Genomic DNA, 15,816 nt, shown 5'->3' on the forward strand with positions numbered 1-15,816 from the left:
ATTCTAACACTAGAATTCTCAAGAGAGAAATTTATCTGAGCACTTTTAACTCCTGTAAATGAGTTGACCTTTTATAAATATTCTTAAATTATTTTTCATACTACACTAGAGCCATAAGAAATTAACATGAGTAAAATCAATCTCCAAAAATAATTAGAAGGTAAATTCAACCTAATACAAAAAGCAGTGTTTACTTTGCTGTTTTAAGAATAATTTTTAAAATGTTGACCTTTTGTTTTAGTTACAGTTTAAAAAATTAAAGAGTAAGCAATGATGTTGTCTTTGTACATATAGTTTTTATTTGTCTATTTAATAAAATTGTTTCAAACATATAAATTACACACTATGATAACAAAACAAATAGGCATTAGATGAAAGAGTCCCTGTTAACTAAATAAATATGCACTACTCCAACTCACCCTTGATATATAATCTGTGCAAAAGTGGTTTTACTCATGAGTTCTTTAATTTTTATGAAAATATACAATATTAATTATCCTACCAAATACCACACTTAATAGCAAGAGCATAACTCATACTTTAACTTACTCTAATTAAGTAACTAGAGAGACAAGTATGAGCTCCTCACAGGTTGAATTAGCTCACACTCTGGGAGTCTGCACCATTTCACCTGCTGATCCCGGGCACTCAAACCAGCTAGCTTTTCCACAGTACTCACTACCCAGTGCTGGTCAGCCATTAAAATCCCTCTTAGAATACACAAACAGTCTACAGGACACATTTGGATGAATAGCCTAAGACTAAAGGCCATTACAAGTAGTGTTTTTTTTTTAAGTTCATTGAGACATTTTACAGTGATACTATTCAGTTATAGCCTGCTCTTTCTGAGACTGTTATTTAAAACTCACACAATATGGAGTGTATTTCAATATAGGCATAGCATAGTCACTATAAATTTAAATCGCAGGTCCTTTTATGGTAAGTTATGGACTAATTTATGCACATATAAAATCCATGAAGTCCTGAGGTGAAACATAGCAACTATATCAAACATTTAAAAAGCTAATACCAATGGATACCCATTAAATAAAAGTGTGTGTGTGTGTGTGTGTGTGTGTGTGTGTGTGTGTGTGTAGTCATGGTAGAGACTATATGTTGAAGATTTTAAAATTACTTTAGATTTTCAAAATAAACTGTTATGTGAAATCAATTTCATTAATCCATTCACTTCCAAAAAACCACCAAAACTTCCTTGTTGTTTTAATGTTCAAATTGTATATGGATATCAGCTCATTTTAAATTATCTTCTGATTTGACAACTGAAGCATACATGCATACCTTTGGGAAATCAGTTAAGTCAGGATGATACTAGAATTATACCTCTATCTAGAAAATAACTCAGTCTTCCAGCTACAATTCTAAATGCTGACTTTAGAACTGGAGAAAGAGAGTTCACTTTCTCCTTCTGCAGTGATCGGGGCTTTGATGATGATGTTTCTCTTTTAAGCATGTACTTCCTATTATTTCTTATTCTGAATTTTAATGGGTTTAAAGAATGAATGCCAACAAGACTGGCATAAGTAGCTTTCCATTAAGTAACAAGGACCTAGCAACTTCATAAAGATAAATACTTAAATCTTTCCATGTAACTGTCTAACGGCCTATAATATTTTCAAAATATTTCATCAGGAATAGCATCTGACCCTATGCTTCACTGTTTCTCTCATTCTTTATACAACACGGAAACATCACTTCCTGCAATGTATGTAGTGTGGTCCTGAGATACTTTCTAAATCCCAACAAGAAAAGAAAAATAAATATCTTGAGGAGGATAATGCATTCAGGTAACCCAAAATACTGGCAATTATTGCAGAGTGCCTCAGATTCTGTACTTTTACATAACTGTCACTAGTACATTCATATCTAAACTTGTATATGACAAGCTGAGATGCAATAGCAATCTATTCTTCCTTAGGCAAGTGACATTTTTCATTAACACTAAGGAGTAGACTTGCTGGGGCTGAGGCTTGAATTTTGAATACTAAAGCAAACCAGCAGAGGGCAGACCTGCTAGCCAACCCAACAGGCAACAGAGTACCAAAGGTAAAATGCAAACTTTTTGAAGTAGTCTTCTTTCAAGGATGCTTATGCTTGTCCTTGAAGAACTTGAAATGAATCAACGTAAGTAACCTAAATCACTGCAAAATTCGAACGAAGTTCAACTGTGACCATAGGATCACCAGTGCTCATCACAGGCTGAATGAGGAGCTGCCTGCTCCTGGGAGCAGAAAGTCCCCAAGCATCTGAGCCAAGGATAGGGCTGGGCCTCCTGAAGAGCTAACTCTCTTTAAGGAGCTCTCGGATCTGGGGAACAAGACCAATGACCTGACTCAGGTTTCTCCTAAACTTGCACGTCCAGAGTTGGGTTGGCATTGTTTTCTGTTTTCCTCTCCTCTCCTCCCTATTTCCCAACTTCTCTCCGCACTCCTGACAAAGCTTGCTTTCTACTATGAATTGCTCTGGCTCCCCAACTCCAAAGGCTTTCTCCTGCCAGCCGAGTCTACAGCACCTAAGGGACCGCTGCAGCCAGATGCCTTTTAGGGAAAGGGCGGGGGCAGGGGAGGGAGGAAGCGGTGGGAGGAGTGAAGTCGCTCTCCCTCCTCCGGTCCTGACAGGGCTACAGTGAGCTACACAGGTCTGGCCATTCAATATTTGGTGGTGCCACGTAGGAACTTTTCCTTACCTCCCTCCTCCCACCCCAGGCCCCTTCCTCTTCCTCCCAATCCCTATTCGTCTGCCCCCCACCCTATTTGCTTGAAGACTTTCATTACCCTCCAAGACATTTACGTGTCCAACCTGCAAGAAGAAGTTGCTTGTGGGCACAGGGGACTAATGAATGTGTGGGAGTCATGAAGAGGAGGAGGGGGCTAAACATCAGGGGAAAGTGCCCCCCCACGCACACAGACGCGCGCTGTCCTGAACTCCACTTATCATCTGTGAAAATTATTCCACTGAGAAGCATTTCAAAATGCCACACACAAAGTGCTCCCAATCTTCTAAATTCATCCCCCTGGTTTCTCTTATATCCCCCAAAGTAAAAAACAGCCTGTTTCTCACTTCCTCGCAGACAAAGAAGTTTATCACAGTTCACTTTATACCCTTTCTCTACATTTTCTCCTCAGTTCACCCTTCAAAAGATATCCCCATTAGAACCTGGAGAAACCCAAAGAGTTGTTCAAAGGGCAGAGTACTCTGAGCAAAGACTGTTCTCGAAACAAAAGCTTTGTACGACTGCCTTCGCGTTCAAAGTAATTTTTTTTTTCCTTTTTGCAAAGTTAGTGGAAAGGGATGCAGGACTTTCTCAGCCTGATGTGTGCCTGACAGATTTTTAATCCTGCCACCTACCTCCTCTCCCATTACTGTCCCGCCTCCATCCATCTCGCTGTCTCTCCAGTTTCCACTCTTAACTTGGTGGCAGCTACAATCTGGATTTTATTTAAAAGAAGTAGGGCGAAGACAAGGGGGAAGGGCACAAAAAGAAGAAAGCCGGGTGGCAATGTCCCACCTCCCCAAACTTTTTTTTTTCTCCTTACCTCCTCTGACCTCTCTGGCTTGGAAGAGGAAAGTCCAGGCGATGGTTGAGATGGTGAGATTCCAGATACACCGTTTCATTTTCCACCTGGACCAGGGTTCCATCTCCAAGCTCCGCGCTCAGGACTGTGAACCCACGAAAATGCCACTGCAGACCAACTTCGTCCCTTCCAAGGTGTCGCCTACGTTTGCTACTGAGCCATCCGGAAGGGAGAGGGGGTGAAAAAAAAAGTCAAAGGGCTCTATTTTTTTTTTAATTTAATGGTTTGCTTCCTTCCTGTCTCTCGCCCCCTCCTCTCTCTCTCTCTGGTCCCCCAGACCGGGACCCTGAGATGCGTCCTACACCTAGCCCTACCTTCAGACTGAGGGCAGATGAGACGTTTCAAGAAAAGAACTCAAAGCGCTGAGCACTCCTAAAGGCTTCATGCTGTCGGTGGGCTGGACAAGAGGCGCAGGCAGCCCCCTCCTCCGCCCACTCCCCTTCCCCCCCGGTGTGCCAGCGAAACTGACAAGCAGACTGAAGGTCACACCCAATCACACGCTTCCCCGCAGCCCCAAGCCCGCCCAGTCTCTTGCCGGAGGATCCAGACTTATGCAAGCCCAGCCCACCGGCCACCCCCACCAGTCTTGCCTATTCTCCTCCCCCTCCTCACCCCCCCCCCCAAATCCCCGAAAAGAAATGGGAGGGAGTTAGGCGGGACCCGCGCTTGGCTACTGCACTTTGGGAATGAAAGGAATTGCTGAGGAGTCACGGAGCACACGGGTCGTTCGAGGAGCTTCTGTATTGAATAAAGATACTCTACTTGCTCCGATCTGGGAGCCCCTGGTCCCTAAGAGGCGAGAGGGAGAAGAGGGGAGAAAGTCCACGTTTCCCTGGCCGAACGGCTTGAGTCCTGGGCTGGCAGTTGTAACCTTATCCCTCTGCAAAAACCTTGCTTCCTAAGGCAGGCATGGAATCAGTGGGCTCTACGCTGCCTGATCCCAGAGGTATTTTTTATTATTATATTAAACAAGAGACTAAGGAAGGCAAGACGATGGTGTGGATGGACTCTAAAGATCGCAGTGCTCATCTTGTAGCAGTGAGGAGCTGAAAAGTGAAAGGCTTCTCAGTTGTGCAAAGCCTGTTAAGGACTCACAGAGGGGCTAGCCTCTTCAAGAACGGAGTTGCTCTGTGAGGGAAAGGGAGAGGGAGAAAGCATGGCTCCTGGAGCTAAGATATCAGTCATCTGCTTCTCCAGCAAATTCAGCCCCGAACTTGAATGAAACAGGCAGAGGAGGGAATTATAAAGGGAAACCTAAGGGCAGAATTCTCCAACTGGCAGACCCCACAGTTCGTATACTGGGCACTGCCTTAGGGACAAATACATGGTCACCTCACAGGGAAAACCTAAGAGGAGGGACTTCTTTCTGAGAAACTTCCTCTCCTTAGAGCTGTCATTTTAACCCTAAATATTAGATTTCCTGCTCAGTTTTTCCCATGTCTGAATTGTTCCATCCTCTTGACTGGTCCTTTCTGCTTTTAATAGATTCTGAAATATTTCTCTCAGCAATGAGTGACAAATCCAACAGTGGACTGAAGTAGGAAAAAGATACCAGCATGTATTAGACACTCAACAGAGAAGTTTTGAATGAATGAATACCATCATGTTTTTCTGTTTTGCTTTTTTTCTATTGACACAGATACTAGAAGCAAAGGCCTACTGTCAGTGTTTATGTCATGTCAGTGCTCAAGGGTCTTCAATTAAGCTTATCAGGCATGCATGTTAATTTCTTTATTTGCCACTGGTCTTTAAAACCATGGGGTCTTTTATAAATGATCCGTTAAAATATGACTAATTGAACTAGATAAAAATTTTTCGTGTGGTTCGATACTGGTAAACTAGCTAGAATAGATAAAAATAGGGAACAGAACATATTAAAGGCAATTAGAAATACATACATACATGTCTCTGCACCAAAGAATCATTTCCTAATCATGGAGTTTCTTTGAGATCACAGTTTGAGAGAGGAGAGAGAGAGAGAGAGAGAGAGAGAGAGAGAGGGAGAAGGGGAGGAGAAATATTTCTTCTTCTAATGAGGCCAGAGAATGTTTGAGATGCCATTTATTAGAGAAATAGTGCCAACTAGCTCTTCAAATTAGAACTGCAGTTTGTTCGCATATTTTACTGAAACAATTTACTAGCATATTGTATTTGACCCTGGAATGTCTAGCTACAAATTGAGAACCTGGCATTGAAAACATAAGTAATTCAGCCTCATCTTCTTCATTGGACATTTTCTATTCATTTACAATTTCCAACCCTTTTTAAACTTGCCTTTTCTGCCCAATTCTCTTTGCGTGTAAAAATCACTTTCTAGGTCTTCACTTAAGCATAAGGCAGTGAAATGAATATGTATTAGTTTAGAAATACTTACCTGTGAGCTGGTCGGTTACAGAGCTTGTCTAGTGTTCTAATGTGTTTCCCCTCACTCTCTACTGTACTGAGAGCTCCATGGTGTGCGTGGTCCTGTTCTAGGTGAGAATGATTCAGCCTCTGCCTTCTGTTCACATCTCAGTCAGACCTCACAGCTTGTAAAAGGGTTCTTTCAGGCAAAATATCTTGAGTGAATAGAGTTATTGCTGTCTTATGCATCTGTACTCTGTGGTCTGAATTCCTCTGGTCCTTGCCCAACAAGGCATAACCTAGGTCTGAATTTATGCCGCTGGAAGGAAACATACTGGAGTCACAGTGAGGTATAATTATGTCTAACCTTTCTAGCCTGTAGCTGACTGCCAGATGTTGAGTCTCCTAGAAACCTGTCCACGGACTTTCAGATGAACTCAATGAAAGAATGGATAAAAGCAGCAAACAGGGAAAAACCAAAGAGAGCCACCACTCCAAGTTGCCTTCAGCTTCACCCTGGGGAAGTTCTAGTAGTTATTTCCTGGGTGATCTTTCAGCCTGCAATGGCTAATTGTTTATACATAGATTCAGAACGTAATAAAATGTGACAGTTTCATTGATGCAAGTTATTAGGTTTGAAGTGTAGTTTGTAACATACTTCCATTTTGTCAAATGAAAAACAATGTTGAAGGCATGTTGTCAACTTTGATTTCTGAGTCTCATAACAGCCATTTAAAGCCAAATAAAGAACAATCACTTTCTTTGTAACAATATTTTAAATCAACCGTTTGTCCATATTTCTATACTAAAACAGCATTTTTTATTATGGACTGGGAAGTCAGATAAAGAGATGGAATGTTCTATAAAATCTTTAGAGTTCATGAAATTTTGTTACCTATTGGGGAAAACCTAAAACTCCTCCCTAATATCATCTTCTCCAGTTTCAGAGCCAATATTTCATGTACTGAGACCTCAATAACCACATAGACACCAAAGACACATTATCTAAGTTCAGTGTCCCTAATGTAAACACTGTTACAGTAGTGGAGGTAGAAGGAGTTGTTCAATAATTTTAAATTGCTATAGGCAGAATTAAGGTAAAGAAGTACATATTACAAAAGTCATATGTTCTAAAATATTTGGCATTCATTCTTCTCTTTTCCCATGTTCATGCTTTAACCTATTCCTTCCTGAAGTGATGGGGATAGAAACATCACATTCCATGTGCTACTTAGGACCACATCCCTGAACTACATCTGCTCATCCTTCCTAGCTTCAACCGATGAATAGATGCATACATACATATATACATAACCAGACTAAAATTTTCTCTGGTTTTACCATATTTTGACATACTAATTACTAAGAAAAGACATGAAGTGGCCAGAAATATTTAATAAAGTGTTTTTAATGCAGTCTTTCTTTTACAAAAATCTCATGGTTTGCCTTTCGTGTTCTTTTCTGAACTTCAGGTCAATTATTTTGAGGAAAAACTGAAAAAGCAGTTTGACATTCACTTTATAGTTTTCCTATTACATGAGTGGAAGAAATTAGTCTCTTTAAAAGTGCAGTTAGTTCCTCTTACCTCACAGATGGGCCATTGTCTTGTAGAAAGTGGGAACCGAGAGGGGCCAGACATATTTACTTCCATAACATAACCAGGTCCTCAAGAACTCACAATGGCAACTGATTGTTGTGTTTGTAATTTTACTATGAAATAACTCACAAAACTTTTAGAGGAACTCAAATTTAGGTCAATTTCCAACAGAATTTTCAGATAAACATTTTCTACGTTGGAACACTGAATGAACCAATTGAGAGAAAATGGAGGTCCACCCTGTCTGAAAGGGTCTAGGGTTAAAAAAAAAAAAGATAAGTGAACTCCAAGAATGAAAACGGTATGGTTGTGTGTGTTTATTCTGCTTCTCTATATTTTTTATTACTTAAGACCTTTTAGTGGAACAAAAGAGATGGTTCAACAGTTAACAGCTCTTGCCGCTCTTCCAGAGGACCCAAGTTCCATTCCCAACAGCATTATGAGATGGCCACAACCATTTGTAACTCCAGCTTCAGGAGATCTGAATATTTGTGAATCATATTCAATGAAGATATTATTTTTATGTGCCCTTCTTATATGTTTCCCAACAGATGCCATGTAGGATATCTAGGACAGGTAAACATGGTTATAAATGGAAAGCAATCTGCTTCTTTTTTTTTTTTTTTTGGTTTTTCGAGACAGGGTTTCTCTGTGGCTTTGGAGGCTGTCCTGGAACTCACTTGGTAGTCCAGGCTGGTCTCGAACTCACAGAGATCCACCTGCCTCTGCCTCCCGAGTGCTGGGATTAAAGGCGTGCGCCACCAACGCCCAGCAGCAATCTGCTTCTTAAAACATCTGTATTGAATAACTTGAAGTTAATTTGTTTTACAGCTCCTCAGTGCTTAGTAGTCCTCCCAATATTGTATTCTCTGCAGTTTCAGTATGGTCAAATTATTGAACATTCAAATACTGGACGAACAATAATAGATACTATTTCAAAAGTTTTTGCGATCTAATCTGGAAAGACTTGGAACCACATATGGACATAAATGTTTGCAAAGTAACATTTAATCTGAAAGATTTTCTTTATCAAAAGTAGAATGCGTTTGTTATTATAAGAATGTTACTTTTATTTAAAATCCTTAATGTTTTGCTTAGCCCTCATAGCGTCTTCATGAGGTAAGAATGTGGCAACATAAGTGGTTTTATTTTTAAGGTTAAGATCTGGGACAATCAAAGTTTAAATTAAGAATACAGAAACAGATGGAATATGTGAGATCCATTAGAATTTGCACAATTCTGTTCTCATTATTAATTCTTTCTCTTTAAAAGATGCATTTTAGACTATATTTTATATCTTGCAGGCTTAATATTAAAATAAGTGAAAAATTTAGTACTATAACTCTTATGATAATGGAAAGATAATGTAAGAACCATTTAAAGCTTCAGTGTTAAGTGTGAGTCTAAATGAACACTTACATCTCAGGACCAGTGAGCCTCAACAGTGGGTAAATGTGCCTGCTCTCAAGTCTGTCAACCTGAGTTTGATCCTCAGCACCCACTTGGTAGAAGGAGAGAACTGGCCTCTGTAAGTTGTTCTCTGATCTCCCCACATGCACCACAGGAAGTACATGCCTGCACACACATACAGACAGGCATCTAAAAACAACCAACCAATAAATAACCCATCAATCAATCAACCATTATATTCTCTGTACATTTCTACTAAATAAAAATCCCACCGTGTTTTAAAGAAAATCAATGAGAAGGGAGTTGTTTTTTTTCTGAGAACCTATCTTCTGTTTTCACTCTCTTAGAGGATTATAAACTTATTTCATATGAGTCTATAAAATAAAAAACACTGATGTTAGATCTTATATAATATATTCTAAGGAAGATTTGATATGCTAATATTTCACGAAACTAAAAATGTTATGAAAGTCATAAGTAGCCTGAACTAAACTGAGCCACTAAATTTCATAAGTATTTGAAAACTATTTTCTTTTGTCCTTGTTGTTTATTTTTTGTTGTTATTTCTACATCACAACCAAGTTTCCCCTTCCTCGTGTCTTCCCAATTCCTTCACCCATTCCCCTCTGCCATTCCTCCTTCCCTGACTATCTTCAGATATAGTCAGGCCTCCCACTGATATTACCCAGCCAAGTTATATCATGTTACAGTAAAACTAGGCTCCTACTATTCTACTAAGTCTTGATGAGGCAATCCAGGAGGAATGGGTCTCTACAGCAAGCAACAAAGACAGAGATAGCCCCTGTTGCCACTCTTAGGAGACTCATAAGAGGAGCAAGCTACACAACTGTATCGTGTATGCAGAAGGCTTAGGTCATCCCATACAGGCTCCCTGGTTCTTGATTCAATCTCTGTGAGCTCCTATAAGCCCAGGTTAATTGATTCGGTGGGTTTTCCTTCCCCCTCTGGCTCCTAATATCCTTCCTCCCCCTCTTCCATGGAATTCTCCAAGCTCCTAGATCTCTGGAGTATCTGGCCTCTGGGTCCTAGATCTCAGGGGATAGTGAGTTCCCTCTCAGGGTATGAGTCTCCAGCTGGATCACTCATTAGTTGGTCACATCCACAATTTCTGCTCCGTCTTTACCCTAGAACATATTTCAGGTCAGAAAAATTTTAGATCTAAGTGGCTGGGGTGGTGTCCTATTTACTTCACTGGAAATCTTGCCTAGTTATAGGAGATGGCTGGCTCAGGGTTCGTATTCCTCCACTGGCAGGAGTCTTAGCTAGGGTCACCCTCTAGAATCTTCAGTTTCCATTGCTCTAGGTTTCTTGTTCATCTCAGAGATGCCCCCAGATTCCAGTTGCCTCTCCCAGTACTCTTTCTTTCCATCCTCCCCGCACCTGACTCATCTGTTCCCAATTCCATTAATCCTTCTAGTTCCCTTACCCAGGTCACAGGCAAGGTTCAAGGAGGGTCACCATGAGGTGCATGAATCTCACTGTGAAGAGGCAACGTTGCCAGGGAAAATGATTTTCTACATATTACAAACTCTGAAAGCAGAAGCCCTCATTTTATATTCAGAATATTTGTTTCCTCTTCTCATTTTTTTTGTCCTAAGGTTTTACTGACATTTAAATATTTGGGTTTTTAAAGGTATTCTAAAACACACAAAGGAGCCAGATTGATTTTTTTCACTGTTATTCAAGAGAATTGAATCTTTATATAAAAATCACTGTCTTGCTTTAGGAGAGGCGTGGATTAGGGCAAGAGTACTATAACTAGCTATGCTATGGAGATCTTACCAACCCAGAAGGAAAAGTACAGCTTAGCTATCTACCTGCAAAACAGTAATTTTTCAAATGAGGACAATGAAGACAGTTTGACATTGCATTAGTCAAAGCTTACTAGAATATTTAATATTTCAGAGTCAAAAACAAATAATAAATAAAAAATCAGAGATATCAGTTCTGCACATAGAGAACCCATCAAATGCCAAAAAACTCCTCATAGACATAAGGATGCTGTGTAATTTGTGTTTATGATCACATGAACATAACCAATAATCACTACCACTTGTATTATCCACATTCCTCGTTGTTATTTGCACTCAACACTTTGAAGGTAGATTTCTGTGAAATTTTTAATACATTGTTAATAATGGAAAGAAGAAAATATCAAAGGATTCTTACTAAGATTGCAAGCACCTAAGTTACAAAAATATGTTTATCTGTTTTCACACAATATGTTTAAAGAAACATATCAAACAGTGGCATGAAATATAAAAGCACTATGCTGTATGCACAGCGAGGAGCCCCATAAATGTTTGAATTGGCCTAAATCCTACAACTTAACTTATATTCAAGGGAGAAAATGTTCAGTAATAAGTTAATTAACTACCAGGAAACAATTACTTTCCATATGAATTCACAGTTGGAAGCAAATTTACAAGATCTCTGTTTATTTACTAGTGTGGTCTTAAATGGAACTTTATTTGGAAATATAAGAAGTGAAATTTAATGATATTTTAATTATATAAGCACACATGCATACACATATTTAGAAATAGATACATAGAAAGTTCAAACATAAAGTAAAAACAATTCAAAATTCTGGCAATGCATACATAGGAGTTGGAATGAATATACAGATGTGTGTTTTGTTTAGTTTCTAACTGCAGAATAGAAAAGATTTTTTAACCTGATTCATTTTATACCATACCCGATCTTTGAGTTCGAAGGGACATTCACAAGGAATGTCTCTTAGTCCTTACTCCATATAGTATTAACATATGGGTGTCTTTGATATGAATTCCAGATGTATTACTAAGTCTCCTGTGTCTGGAATTGGGAGAGGATTTTATTTTTCAAAAATCTCAGTGGTTAAGACAAAGGTAAAAGGGTATTTTTCAAGAAAAGCAATCAGCTTGAGAGAAAATTGCAACTCTCCGGGGAAAATGCTAGGGCATGGTGGAAGAAATAGATGAGAAGCGAGCATGTGGGATCAGGAAAGAAGACACTGGCAACAGCGTGGGCAAATGAGTGCTGAAAGAGAAGCCCGGAAGGCTCTTAGGAAACACTGCTCCAAGGCATTTGTTTCTAACAGTCTCACTCCCCACTTTAAGGAAAAATACTTAGTTTGCTGAATCGTTTATTTCCAAATAAACTTTGGGGATTTCTGTTGAAAGGATATGTTATCTGACAAAGTTGTCTGAGAATGCATTATAAAATATAAAAGCTAAGTAGGGTGTAGATTGGCCACCTATTGGATAAGTATGACTCCATGTATAAAGAAATTACAGATGAGAGAATTCAAGTGTCCTCCAAGTTTAACTGAACCACTATTAGCATCCTATGTCAATTATCTAAGAAGCAAAACAAACCAACTTATAATTAAGGGATTCACCAATGTAAACAAATTCTCTTGATTCTATAAATCTATTGGGCTCTGTTGGACTATCATGAGGGGCCTAAAAAATAGGCCTGGGCCTGACAATGGTAATAATGCTACCTGACAAGGAGGTCTAAGATATTTTATTGGATTTAAATATATCACTTACTGAGAATAGCTCTAACGTCCTCTCAGCGATCAGGGTCCAAGAGAGAGAGAGAGATTTGCTTTCCCTTCCCCTTTTATCCTCACCTATCCCACATATCCCTGTCCACACCCCCAGTATCATAGGAATGAGATCTTTCCCCTACATAGGCCACTCACACACCAGCATGAAAAGGGAGTAGACTAGAGTTTAAATGTAAAAGATGGATTTATTCCTCTCTAGTGTCTCAGCTGAAGTGGTTATAAATGCTGGACTCTAATTGGAACCCTTCTACAGTCAGCTAGTCAGGCATCCTAACTGTCAGTTTAGGACGACAAGAGAATATCTTAGAAAACATATTTTCATGAATCTTATACAAAGTTAAATAGATAGTTTTTCTCAGGCAGACTTTTAACTAAATGAACACTTCTACTTTTTAAGATGATGCATCTATAAATCTTGTTGTTGAATTGAAAAGTATCCTTGTTTAGAAGAGGAAAGTGTTTATTTGGCTTGTGGGCCACAATTAATAACATTGAAGGAAGTCAGGGCAGGAACATGGAGGCAGGAACTAAAGGAAAAATTTTAGAGGAATATATTTATTGCTTGGCTTTTTCCACTCATCTATCTTTCTTATAGTTGCTCAGGGATGGCACTGCCCACAATGTGCTTTACCCTCTCACAAAAGTTATTAATCAAGAAAATGCATACTTACCTACAAGAGAAACTGATAGAGGCATGTCCTCAATTGAGATTCCCTGTCCCAGGTGACCCGATTTGTCTCAAATTAATAATAATAACAAAAACCACTAAGCAGCCCAAGAGGCTATATAAAATAAAACATGAACTAGAATTTCGCTGTTTTCCAGTATGATGTTTTAGGTACAGAGATAATTGTTTCTTGACCCAAACTGATGTGCACATAATATTTGCCACATCCTTTCTTTTATGTTTCTAATGTCATTTACTTTGAAGATCATCTTTTCAGGTATGCAAATTGAGACAGAAGACAGAAGCTCACATTCTTTCCCATATATATTATATTGTCTTATACATCTGTCCTAGTTTACTTTCTGTTGCTGGGTTAAATCACTTATAAAAAGCAACTGGAGAAGGAAAATATTTATTTTTCTTACATTTGTTTCATCAAATTCTGGCACTGAGGGAAGTCAGGCAGGATCTCAAAGCAGGAACCTGGTACAGGAACTGAAGCAGAGGTTATGGTTTCATATTGCCTACTGGCTTGTTCTCATGGCTTGCTCAGTGTGATTTTTTTGTACGTTCAAAGACCACCTGCCCAGATATGATGCCATCCACGGTGGGCTGGGCTACCCTGCTTCAATAATTAATCTAGGAAATGTCCCAATAGATTTGTCCACAGGCCCATCTGATGGAGGCAATTCTTCAGCTTAGTTTCTGTCTTCCAAAAGACTGCAATTTTGTGAAGATAGCACAAAAATAAAGGAAAAAGAAAGAAGGAATCCAACTACTAATGTTCCTTGTAGTTTTTAAGTGAATGAGAGTCTATAGTTTTAATATCACACATGGATGACATAATCATAATTGAAAAACATGAGTTATTAATACTTCTGGGACCTGTGGACTGACAGCAGATTCTTCACTTTCAGAGGTAGGTAGCAAAGAATAAATTCACCTTATAATTGTGCCCTATCATGTATGTTTCTAAAGGAATAGGTTGATCATTGGCATTACCCAAATCTACCCACACATAATTCATATTTGTGCTATTTACACAAATATTAGTCACATTTCGCAATCATTTTGAAAACAAAAAAACAGAAAGTGGGTCATATGAAGAAAGGACACCATGAAATCGGTTTGGAAGCTTTAAGAGCCTTTCAGTAGAACAAAACTTTAAAACAGAGTCAAAAGTATTAATAATGAATTTGTAGGTCCAGCAAGAATATGTATAGGGGCCTCAAGCACAAGCCTAATCACTCCAGTTAAATCCACAGAATCCATATAAAAATAGAAGGAGAAAAATATGTTTTGCCCAATTGTCTGCTGACTCTATTATGTACTGTGGCATGTGTGTGTCCCACATTTATTAATAATAATAATTTTTAAATTAACGATTTGAAACGCGGTATAAATGTACCTGTATTCATGCGCCTACACCACAGACACACGTACAATAATACAAATTGAGAATAGACTTGGTGATCCCTTCCCCTAGGCTCCACACTACAGCCTATGGAGGCCAGAGTCATCCTATGGACCACACTAAAACCTTTTAAGCCTGTCCAACAACCACAGTCTTCACCCCCACCCCTGGGCTCCATATCCTGGTGTACAACTTCAGAAGAAGATGTCAGCTTTACCAGAGGCCACTTCAGTTCTAGGGATACCCTAGCCACCAAACCGCTAGAGGACACATCCTAATGAACCTGCAGAAATGCTAACCACCAGTACCCTTGGCCATTTGGGCAAGAACACCAGAGAAGAAAGAGAAACCAAGGAACAAAACACCCATCTAACCATGACAAAATGTAGGAAGATAAAATCGTCCTGACCCAGACCCAGAAAGACAAACATTGCATGTGTTATAATTTAAAAAGTGGCATGAGAGAGAAAGACACCATGCAACAGAACTCACAAGGGTTCAAGGTTTTTTTTTTTTTATTGAGGGAAGGGGAATGAGAAAAGGGGGCAGAGGGAGGGCAACTGGGAGACTTGTCTCTGGGGACAGGAGTAGTAGAAAAGAGAGGTGGGGGGGAGGGGAACAGAGAGACAGGTAGAGAAGCAGAGATAGGGAGAGAAAAAGGAATAGACAAAGAGAGAAAAATGGGAGGTCAGCGGGTCCCTTTTAAAAGGGAATATAGAGAATGTGCAGAGTGGGTATTCTTAGTGGCTGCAGCTGAGGACATATCCTGTCAGAACCCCAAGGGCAGGCCAGTACAGTTGCCTGAATACTCACATACTAACAGTATGTACTCACTCATAAGTGGATATTACGTTTAAAATAAAGAATAACTATGCTACAATCCACTAACCCAAAGAGGTAAGCAGGAGGGTCCAGGGTAGGGTGTGGGGGAAGGAAGAGCAGATCTCTCTAGGAAGGGGAAATGGAAGAGATTCCTGAGTGGACAAAGCGTGGTGGGGATGGGAACACGAGCAATCAAGTTGCTGGAAGGGCAGAGGAGAGTACTGAAAGAGATTCCTGGAAAGAGGGTCCATTTCAGGACCAGGTAAAAATCTGGCACAAGGGAATCTCCCAGGGATCTATAAGGATTACCACAGCTAAAACTCTAAGCCAGTCATCTCTTGTAACCATATCAGTGCCTACCTAGTTCAATTGTCACCAGAGAGGAATCATCCA

The 15,816-nt window shown here is 39.5% G+C and overlaps 1 protein-coding gene across 8 annotated transcripts in view; it reads right to left on the reverse strand.

Moving 5' to 3' along the window:
• Col11a1 (collagen type XI alpha 1 chain) overlaps positions 1 to 5,989 on the reverse strand; it is a 189,704-nt gene extending 183,715 nt beyond the window's left edge. For 3 of the 8 annotated variants that reach the window (XM_040752009.1, XM_040752007.1, XM_040752008.1), the window contains exon 1: positions 3,555 to 4,002. In XM_040752009.1, coding sequence (XP_040607943.1) covers positions 3,555 to 3,657 — 103 coding nt within the window. In that variant the 5' untranslated portion in view covers positions 3,658 to 4,002. Of the gene's footprint in view, positions 1 to 3,554; positions 4,019 to 5,967 lie in introns of those variants that run through there. The other 5 variants (XM_040752006.1, XM_040752005.1, XM_040752004.1 and 2 more) reach the window with 4 other exon arrangements.
• Between the last annotated feature and the right edge of the window lie 9,827 nt (positions 5,990 to 15,816).

The sequence above is a fragment of the Mesocricetus auratus genome, unplaced genomic scaffold (assembly GCF_017639785.1).
Source record: "Mesocricetus auratus isolate SY011 unplaced genomic scaffold, BCM_Maur_2.0 Super-Scaffold_100009, whole genome shotgun sequence".
In the NCBI taxonomy this organism is placed as follows: Eukaryota; Metazoa; Chordata; class Mammalia; order Rodentia; family Cricetidae; genus Mesocricetus; species Mesocricetus auratus.